General features: G+C 46.3%; 3 protein-coding genes across 3 annotated transcripts; 1 reads left to right on the top strand and 2 right to left on the bottom strand.

Annotated features, from left to right (window-relative positions):
- The first annotated feature begins 24 nt into the window (after window positions 1-24).
- LOC6601005 (eukaryotic translation initiation factor 3 subunit E) lies at window positions 25-1,657 on the top strand. The gene is made up of 3 exons (XM_002026124.2): window positions 25-166; window positions 276-668; window positions 730-1,657. Exons 1-3 carry the CDS (start codon window positions 77-79, stop codon window positions 1,549-1,551), a joined length of 1,305 nt encoding a protein of 434 aa, XP_002026160.1. The 5' UTR covers window positions 25-76; the 3' UTR covers window positions 1,552-1,657.
- A 27-nt stretch (window positions 1,658-1,684) lies between these two features.
- LOC6601006 (acetyl-coenzyme A transporter 1) lies at window positions 1,685-3,765 on the bottom strand. The gene is made up of 3 exons (XM_002026125.2): window positions 3,603-3,765; window positions 2,133-3,542; window positions 1,685-2,061 (listed from the first exon to the last, which is right to left on the bottom strand). The coding sequence occupies exons 2-3, from the start codon at window positions 3,531-3,533 to the stop codon at window positions 1,888-1,890; spliced, it is 1,575 nt and encodes a 524-aa protein (XP_002026161.1). The 5' UTR covers window positions 3,534-3,542; window positions 3,603-3,765; the 3' UTR covers window positions 1,685-1,887.
- Window positions 3,766-5,532: 1,767 nt separating this feature from the next.
- Window positions 5,533-8,396, bottom strand: LOC6601007 (coiled-coil domain-containing protein 6). The gene is made up of 5 exons (XM_002026126.2): window positions 8,105-8,396; window positions 7,414-7,549; window positions 7,269-7,359; window positions 6,327-7,202; window positions 5,533-6,262 (listed from the first exon to the last, which is right to left on the bottom strand). Exons 2-5 carry the CDS (start codon window positions 7,527-7,529, stop codon window positions 5,798-5,800), a joined length of 1,548 nt encoding a protein of 515 aa, XP_002026162.1. The 5' UTR covers window positions 7,530-7,549; window positions 8,105-8,396; the 3' UTR covers window positions 5,533-5,797.
- Between the last annotated feature and the right edge of the window lie 757 nt (window positions 8,397-9,153).

The raw sequence follows: 9,153 nt of genomic DNA on the forward strand, positions 1-9,153 counted from the left end.
CTGCGCCTGCACGCGTGTTTTTCTTGTAATTTGCGTGGAAATTTTATTGTGAAAAAAGTCAAAAAACACCCACAATATGGCGAACTTTGATCTTACACGCATCAACTGTCAATTCCTGGACAGACATCTAACTTTCCCGCTGCTGGAATTCTTGTGTGGCAAGGAGGTTAGAAAATTTTTGCGGTGCCGTGTCACCAGCGCCGCAGCGCAGCGAACCGGACGTACTGGGGTCGTGGATTGAATATGCATAACTAATGGATAATGTATTTTTGCAGATCTACAATCAGCAGGAACTGTTGGAGTACATCCTGGAGACGGTGAACAAGACGAACATGATTGATTACACGATGGACACGCGCAAGCGTCTCAATCTGAGCCAAGAGATGCCCGATGAGCTGGTGCAGCGCAAGGCAGAGGTACTGGCCACGCTCAAGCAGCTGCAGAACGAGGTGGCGCCCATCATGAAGGCCACCGACATTCTCAAGAACGGCGAGAGCATGAAGGACTCCAAGACCTTTGTGAATGCCCTGCAAAAGGACTACAACTTCAAGGTGGAGCATCTGGAAAGTGCCTACAAGCTGGCCAAGTACCTGTACGAGTGTGGCAACTACCAGGAGTCCACATCGTACTTGTACTTCTGTCTGATTGTGATGTCGCCCAATGACAAGGTGGGTCAATCACTTGTAATATATCCAGCCGAAAATTCTAATTTAATCCATGTGTTTGCAGAACTATCTGAATGTGTTGTGGGGCAAGTTGGCGGCCGAGATTCTGACCCTCAACTGGAACACGGCTCTGGAGGATCTGACGCGCCTGCGCGACTACATTGACAGTGCCAATTTCTCCACCATCCAGGCCCTGCAGCAGCGCACCTGGTTGATCCACTGGTCCGTCCTGGTTTTCTTCAACCACCCGAAGGGCCGTGATCTGATTATCGAGATGTTTTTGTACAAGCCTCTGTATCTGAATGCTATTCAGACCATGTGCCCGCACATTATGCGCTATCTGGCTACCGCCGTTGTGATCAATCGCACCCGTCGCAACGCCCTCAAGGATCTGATCAAGGTTATCCAGCAGGAGTCGTACACATACCGTGACCCCATCACCGAGTTCCTCGAGTGTCTGTACGTAAACTTTGACTTCGAGGGCGCTCGCCTGAAGCTGCACGAGTGCCAGACAGTAATCCTCAACGATTTCTTCATTGTGGCCTGCCTAAATGAGTTTGTGGAGGATGCCCGTCTGATGATCTTCGAAACGTTCTGCCGCATCCACCAGTGCATCACCATCAGCATGCTGGCCGACAAGCTGAACATGAAGCCCAATGAGGCCGAGTGCTGGATTGTCAACCTTATACGGAACGCCCGTCTGAATGCCAAGATCGACTCGAAGCTGGGGCATGTGGTGATGGGGACACAGCCGCTGAGCCCCTACCAGCAGCTAGTGGAGAAGATTGACTCGCTGTCAATGCGCTCGGAGCATTTGGCCGGTCTGATTGAGCGGAAGAGCAAACAAAACAATAAAGAATCGATCGACTCTTGGAAGTACTACTAGAAACACATAAGCTAAGCATAAATTTTGTATCCCCCTCCCTCCCCCCGCATAGATTACAATGATTGCGTGTAATCGAGCGAATAAACCAACATCTCCCCATTCGCAATTCTCACGCGGATTATCTTTTATGATCTTTCTATGCTTTGTACTCGACGTCGAATCTAATTTTATTTCCAATGGAATCTATTAAGTTATACGAAAACAATACCAAGGCGGGAATTTTCAATTTCACTAGCCTACACAGAATACAAACACTTTTTAGTCCTATAAATAATAGCTGGTTTGTACGGGCGAGGTGGCGTTGGCGGTTGCGGCAGCGGATCACACGATTAATTGCTACCGCGACTTATGTTTGACCACAAGCCACGACCGTACGGGCAGATCCTGCAGATAGACGATCCACTTGTGCACCACCAGTACCCAGATGATGCCATAGACCACACAGAAGAACGACTCCAGATAGTAGCCATCGAAAGTAATCTCGCAATTGCCGTGTGACGATTCACAGCTCTATAAGGAGTGAGGGAGGGCACTAGATTAGTTGAAAAACACCACAGAAGGTGGGTAGAGTCTTCTCGTACCTGTTGCTCATCCTTATTGAGGCACGTATTATCCGTATTGGTGGTGCACTGTTTCCATGTGAGCACGTCCACCAGCCAGAGCACCACCGTGTTGGGCCAATTGCCGCCCAGATTGCACAGCGTGTTGAGGAATGTCATGTATGTGCCACCCACAGCGGGGTCCGAGATCTTTGCAAAGAATGCCATGGCCGCCACGAACATTGAGTACAGGAATACCTGATAGCAGGCATACAGGGCGATCAGAAGGACATAATAGTACACTGGGACATGCCCTTTCTGCACCATAAAAGGTGTGGCGTAGGCGAAAATTGTCGCCACGGCGGCCAGAAGAATTCGATATGGAATGGCCTTCAGATACACATCCATGGGACGCGGGCCGTTGGTGTAGCGACCCATCACCAGGGGCAGGACGAGCTGAAGGGGAATGAGGGGGATGGCCAGCAGAGCCAGCTGATCCTTGGGCACCCCGGCATCGATGAGCTTCAGACTGGTGACCGCATCCGATGCGGAGAAGGTTACCTTAACGGTGAGCAGAATGGCGGCTAGGATCTGCACTGGTCGCATCTTCACCATGTCCCAGAGGATCTTGTAGCTCTGACGAATGTTCAGCTCATGCTCCTCCGTGTAGCGAGATTCCGTATGGGCATCTTCAATGTCATTCTCCTTCTTGAAGATTGCCACCAGAGTGGTGGCCACCACAAAGACAATACCCCAGAACCAGAGGAAGCGTGGTAACGTGATCATGCCCTCGTTCAGGGGCACATCCCTCATGTACTTGTTGCAAAAGTCCTTCGATTCGAGGGCAATGAACACCACATATCCAAGGAAGTAGCCGGCTGTCTGGCCGACACTGTTGCAGGTGGAGGCGTAGCCTACATTGCAGCGCTTCAGCATAGTCAGAGCCCAGCCGTCCACAGCGATGTCCTGGGTGGCAGCCAGGAAATTGAGCAGGAAGAAGAGCAGCGACAGCAGCGCCACATTCGGCTCCACACCATCGCCGCCCAGCCAACGATCCACGTAGTAGGAAAGGAACATCATGAATCCGCCAAGCAGATACTGCACCGGCACCAGCCACGATTTGCGGCGCCCGAATCTCCGGACGTAAAGCGAGTCCACGATGGGTGCCCACAGTAGCTTCAAGCTGAACGGCCAGTAGGCGAAGGAGAACTCCGCCTGCTGCTTGTAGCTGGCTCCCCGGTTCTGCAGCAGCATGGGAATGGCGGCTATCAGGCCTATGGGTATGCCCTGCAGTATATACAGAAACAGCAGGATGGCTATGTTCCGTCTGTCGCCGCGTATGTCCGGCGTTCCCTCGTCCTTCTCCACCAGCCTTTCCTTCGGGTGGTAGCTCTGTACATCGCCCGCACTGCCACCCTGGGGCCGCCGCCGTGCTGTGGACATATTGGAAGTCTGCCAAAAGGTGTACCAAACTGATTTCAATCTAGATAATGCATGCACATGTCGCCTCACCTGTTTCTAATCTTTCAGGTCCACGTCAGTGCAATGCCGAAGCTCTCTAAATCACAAACAATTAAGTATTTTTGCTTATGCCTTGCCTGTGCTTCTAGCTAATAAATTTCGATTGATTCTCACTGAATTACTCATTCATTTTCGGTGTCAGTTAATTTAATAATTTTTATAGGTCGTGGCGTTTGTTGATGTTGCAGTGCTGCAGTCTGACCGCGTTAAAATATACCGTCCGACCCTTAGAAATATACCGTCTCATTTTAAAAATACACCTTAAATATACTGACGAATTCCAGTTCTACATATTCCTCGTTTTTGATATTCCGAGGAATATTATTAGCTAGATAGAACATTTGACCATGCCCACATAATTTTGTACGATTGATGAATCAATTTTCTATTTAACTGGTGTATTCTTAATACTTGCTTTTATTGCGTTTTGCGTGAAAAAAGGTTTTAGCGAAATAAGTCAAACAAAAAACAAGTAGCGAAATAGGTCAATCAAGACAAACGAAAAAGGAAATTCGTTCATATTGCTCAATTTTGATATTCCATTGAGTAATGCTGACTAACTAAATCTCTCAGCAATGCCCACATAGTTTTATTCTATTGATGAATAAATTTTCTACAAGATTGGTTAGTTTTTAATCCATGCTTTTATTGTATTTATTGTAAAAAAAAGGTTCAAACGAAAAAGTTCAACAAAAAAAGTGTCGCTATATTGCGTGTAAGCCGTAGTATAGGCCTTTGTATACCCTATTTTGTTAATTATATATGAAAGTATAAATATTGATATGAAGATAAAACGTAACTAATAAAGACCTTTTCTCAAATTGACATTTCTTAGACATATTCATGTATATGATGAGTGTTTTGTATATATATCTCGATCCTGATACCTATTCATGGTCGCTACAAGAAGACAATAAGCTTTAAAATATCGTTGAATTAAATAATATTGAATTATATTAAAATATATTGAAAATAAATTGTTTTTGCCTGGGATGACAAACATATTCACAATTCTATAACATCCATTTCCCCCAGGGTATGTGTGCATGGAATTAGCAACATGTTTGTGTATGGAATGGGACTCATTGTTGCTAAAGCGAACTGCGGCGAACTCGAATTCGATTCAAAAAACGACCAATTCTTTGTTCCGTTGAATAATACTATCTATATGGAACATTTAGCCATGCCCACTCAATTTTGTACGATTGATGAATCAATTCTATACATGATTGGCTTATTCGAAATACTTGCTTTTATTGGATTTTGGCTAAAACAAGGCATAAACAAAATAGTTCAAAAAAAAAAACAGTGTTACATAAGATAGCAAGGTGTATTAATATAAGGTAACGTGTACAAGGTGAACAGTGTGTGCACTCCAATGGTTATCCTTTTTTAGAGGACTATCGATTTTCGATAAAAACCATTACTGGTCTTTTGAATATAGTTAATCACATAAATTTCGAACTCAACTCAAATTTTAATATATAAATTGCTAGTTAACTTTAAATTGTTGAACTTTATTTCTGTTGGCTTACAATATACATAATTCAAAATGTTTTAGGCCCACATACGAATGAAATGTGGGAAAATTGGTTTTACATGAATAGAATTCACCATTTTATAAATTCTTACAATTTTCGTGTTTTCTTTTTTGTTTTTTCTTCACTTAACCTTAACTGGAACCGAGAGCGAAAGTAGAAAAACATTCAATTTCTTAAACAGTAGCGATTTTTTGTTGTAGTTAAATATTCGTGTATGTTCCGCCTAGGAATTCTTCCGATATTATTAACTTTTTGAGAGAGATTTTGATCAAATAGTAGAACATACAGATACATATTAACCATATACATATATATTCCATATATGTATGTGTATATATAGTAGATGAGGCGACTTGGAGTCGCTCCAGGGGGAAGGAGGCTTACAGTTTAGGGATTTTCTTTATCTTATTAGCTTTCGTTTCAAATTTCATTTCATAATTGGGGTTTCCTTTCTTTAAACTGGTTGCTTGCATGCATGCATGCGTGTGTGGGAGTGGGTGTGTGTGTGTGTGTGGGAGCGAATATATATATGTGTGTGTGTGAGTGAGTGTGACAGAGAGGGAAAATAAGTCATGACAATAATTGGAGTAACGGTGGAGCAAGGAGCCATCCAAATCCGATCCGATCCCATCCCGTCTCTGTCTACTACTCCTTGTATGTGGAAGTGTCCATGGGGCTGGCCGGCTGGATGAAGGCCGTGGCCGCAGCACTGGGCTGGTTGGTGGGCGTAAAGGCCGACAGCGAGGAGTTGCTGCTGCTGTTGACCAGATTGCCGCCGGACGAGTTATTCAAGCTGATATTCATCAAATTGGACGACGAGGACGAGGCACTGGACGCCATCTGGCTGTTCAACGACAGCAATCCTCCGCCGCCAGCCAGAAAGGTGGAGCTGACGCCCCCGCCGCCCCCTGATGATGGCTGGGCGCCCAAACTTAGTCGTTCACTGTTCGAGAGAAAGCCGCCAGCAGCGTTCCCGGCCGATGATGCATTTGGCCCCAGCATGCCCATCAGGGGATTTGTGGTGGTCAGCACATTGGGTGCGGAAGTGTTCAGGCCCAGCATGGGCGTTGGCAGTGCTGGCTTAATGAACCGCTCGCTGGCCCTTCGATTCTGCGAAAGAAAAGAGTCAGAGAATTAAAAAAATGAAATCCACTTCAAACTGTGTTGCACTTACCACTAGCTGGCCGCAGGCATAGCAACGGTTCTGACCCGCTGTGCCCGGACTAAGAGGCCGACTGCTCGAGGGGCTGTGGGAGACGGGACTGCTGATGGTGCGCTGTCGCTGGGCATTCACTGCCGAGGCCGCAGAGTTGCCGGCCATCAGGCTTTCGTTGTAGAAGCGCTCCTCATCCATTTCGAGCGAGGACTCCGACTCGGAGAGGTGCCGACAGAGGGCTTCACGGCGCTCCACCTCCTGCTTGAGCTTGCGCTGGAGTCGGGCGTTCTCCTCACGTATGGACTTCTCCTCCTGGGCGAACTGCTGCATTTTGATTGTGGTCTCCTTCTGGGCGGCAGCGAAATTGTCGCGCAGACGCAGCACTTCCGATCGCAGCGCCTTGATGTGGGAGCTCAGATGGGTGGCGGTGTCCCCGCCATTGGCATTGATGGTGATATCACGTGGTGTGGTCGGATCCGACACCGGCTGATCGAGCTTGATCTGCAGCGAGCGCTTCTCGGTCTCCAGCTTGTCCATGCGCTTCCACAGCTTGTTGACAAGCGCCTCCTGCTCCTGCTCGAGGGTATTCTCCAGCTCGACCATTTCGCGGCGCAGCTGCTCCAGATTGGTCTGCTTGTTGTCCGTCTCCGCCTGGAGTTTCTCGATCTTGCGCATCAGCTTGTTTACGAGGCACTCCTGCTCCTGCTCGAGAGTCTGCTCCAGCTTGCACTTCTCCTGGCGCAGCTGGTCCAGTTTGCGCGAGAGATCGTTGGTGAGGCACTCCTCCTCGCGCTCATAGTGATGGGCGAGGGTCTCCTTTTCCTTCTTTAGAGCTTGGATCTTCTTCAGCAGCGTGTTTGAGATGTACTCCTCCTCCTGCTCGGCTTTGGCTTGCTGCAGGAAAGGAAACATTTCATTAGCGATATATGTTGGGTAGTATGGGAGTGGTAAGGTACTAACAATTATGACCGAGGCTTGCTTCAGGCATCGATTCTCCTCCTGCACTACCTTGCACTTGGTCTTGAACGTGTCCAGCTCCGCTTTCAGCACTCTAAATGTGGTGATTAATCTGGGTAAACTGAGAAGGATTTATGGGGCTACTCACTTGTTCTGTTGGGTGAGCGACTCGATGCGCTTCTGGAGCTGCTCCCGCGAGACTGGGCTGGGAGGCAGCATGGTGCCGCCATCCAACGAGCTCTCCGACTCACAAGGACTCTCCATTTCCTGCAAAATATAGAGAACTGGCCAACCAGAGGCCAGGCCTGACGTCAGAGGTGGTGGCTAGCGTTCGGATCTCATTAAAAAATTAAGCATATGCAATTACAAGAAATAATGTATGCGTTTATTCAGTTCTGTTTCTTTTTGATCTGATATATATTTCGCTTTTGTTCTTTATTCTCCTCGACGCTGTCGTTGTGGTCGTGGTTGTGGGTGCAAACAAAGAACTGGGGACGACGCTGCCACTGCCACTGCTACTGCCCATTGCCTCTGGCTGTTGGCCCTGATCGAAATTGTTTAACCTTCACTTGTGATTTGTGCATCTGCTGTGCGGATTGCCTCTCTTGATGCAACATTTCGGAAATCGATAGAAGGGCAAGGTCGGGCCATAGTTCAGGCAGCGTATGCGAGAATCTGCGGCAGCATGTGGGGCACCCCTCCTCTGCTACTGTTACTACTCTCCATAATCTATGCGACGCCGGCAGCAAAAAAAAAGCATAAACGATCCTACCCCTATACGCTTTCGCTTTCATTTTGGATAGCTATGTATATTTGTTCTTGCGTTGTTTTTTTATTACCTGGCTTTTGTTGGGCGCTGCGCTGGTGACGCCGTTGCTTCGCTTTGCCTTAAAAGACTTTGCCGTCGTTGCCCCCTCCTGCTTCCCCTCCTGCTTCCACTGCTGCTGCTGCCGACTGCTGCTGCTGCCTCACGGTGGTGCCTGCCAGGGCGATGCGATTGTGGGGCCAGGGGTTTTTGCGGCTTTCAAACTGGGTGCGCAAAACTAATTTCAACCTTTACTCTCTCCGGAGTTGGAGCCGTTTATCTAGGGCTTGCACAGAACATAATTTAAAAAAAAAAGTGAATCAAAATTGCGAAAAATTGCTTCCACAGTGCAGAAATGTGACCGTATACGTGACAAATACCAACAACAACAAAAAGCGCTAGCATTGCAAAGCCGCGAATTCCGCCATATATGGAGCTGCCAACTGGGTCTTATTGTAAATCGTGACGGCGATTCGTGTGATTTTTGTTATAATATTGAATGAATTAAATTTAATGTGGAAGAGTCCCGGCAGTCACAACTATCTTTCATCAATGAATTAAATTTCATTATTAAAGGGATATTAAAGAAAATAAGGTGTAGAAACTTCCAGCGCAGGTTTTTATTGAGTATTCGGTGGATTGCATTCAATTCAATTCAATCTTGGCGCGCAATTTACAGTATACAATAAATATAGCCTTCGGTATATTTTTGGTGTATTTCATACATTTTTTGGTATAGAATGGTATATACATATCATATACATATGTATGTACATATTTCTCGGAGGTATATTAATTCAAAACCAATATAAGAAATAGATCTAAGACTAAAAATATTTCAGGTCAAAGTCAATGAGAAAAAATCAGTTTCGATAATTTTGAGCGGGAAAACAATGCTCTTCCAAAATGCCCAGGAAAGTGCCCGAAGGAAAGAGTGACGACGATGCATGTAATGATCAGTGCAAATGATTATCTGTTTTATATTATTAAAAGCAAAAAGTGACAGCTTTGAAAGCAGAATTTTAATATTAATTTAAAAAAAAGGGTAGACAAAATATCCATACGCCATAAATATGTAGTACA

Source organism: Drosophila persimilis, unplaced genomic scaffold (genome assembly GCF_003286085.1).
Source record: "Drosophila persimilis strain 14011-0111.01,24,50 unplaced genomic scaffold, DperRS2 tig00000977-arrow-arrow-pilon, whole genome shotgun sequence".
Lineage (NCBI taxonomy): Eukaryota > Metazoa > Arthropoda > Insecta > Diptera > Drosophilidae > Drosophila > Drosophila persimilis.

Excerpts from the sequence above, each read along its gene's own strand:
- LOC6601007 (XM_002026126.2), bottom strand. The coding sequence starts at position 7,529 with ATGGAGAGTCCTTGTGAGTCGGAGAGCTCGTTGGATGGCGGCACCATG. Across the intron at positions 7,203-7,268 it reads AGCAAGCCTCGGTCATAATT|CAAGCCAAAGCCGAGCAGGA; the intron begins GTTAGTACCTTA and ends CCTTTCCTGCAG. Across the intron at positions 6,263-6,326 it reads ATGCCTGCGGCCAGCTAGTG|AATCGAAGGGCCAGCGAGCG; the intron begins GTAAGTGCAACA and ends TTTCTTTCGCAG.
- LOC6601005 (XM_002026124.2), top strand. The coding sequence starts at position 77 with ATGGCGAACTTTGATCTTACACGCATCAACTGTCAATTCCTGGACAGA. Across the intron at positions 167-275 it reads AATTCTTGTGTGGCAAGGAG|ATCTACAATCAGCAGGAACT; the intron begins GTTAGAAAATTT and ends GTATTTTTGCAG. Across the intron at positions 669-729 it reads TGATGTCGCCCAATGACAAG|AACTATCTGAATGTGTTGTG; the intron begins GTGGGTCAATCA and ends ATGTGTTTGCAG.
- LOC6601006 (XM_002026125.2), bottom strand. The coding sequence starts at position 3,533 with ATGTCCACAGCACGGCGGCGGCCCCAGGGTGGCAGTGCGGGCGATGTA. Across the intron at positions 2,062-2,132 it reads TCAATAAGGATGAGCAACAG|AGCTGTGAATCGTCACACGG; the intron begins GTACGAGAAGAC and ends CACTCCTTATAG.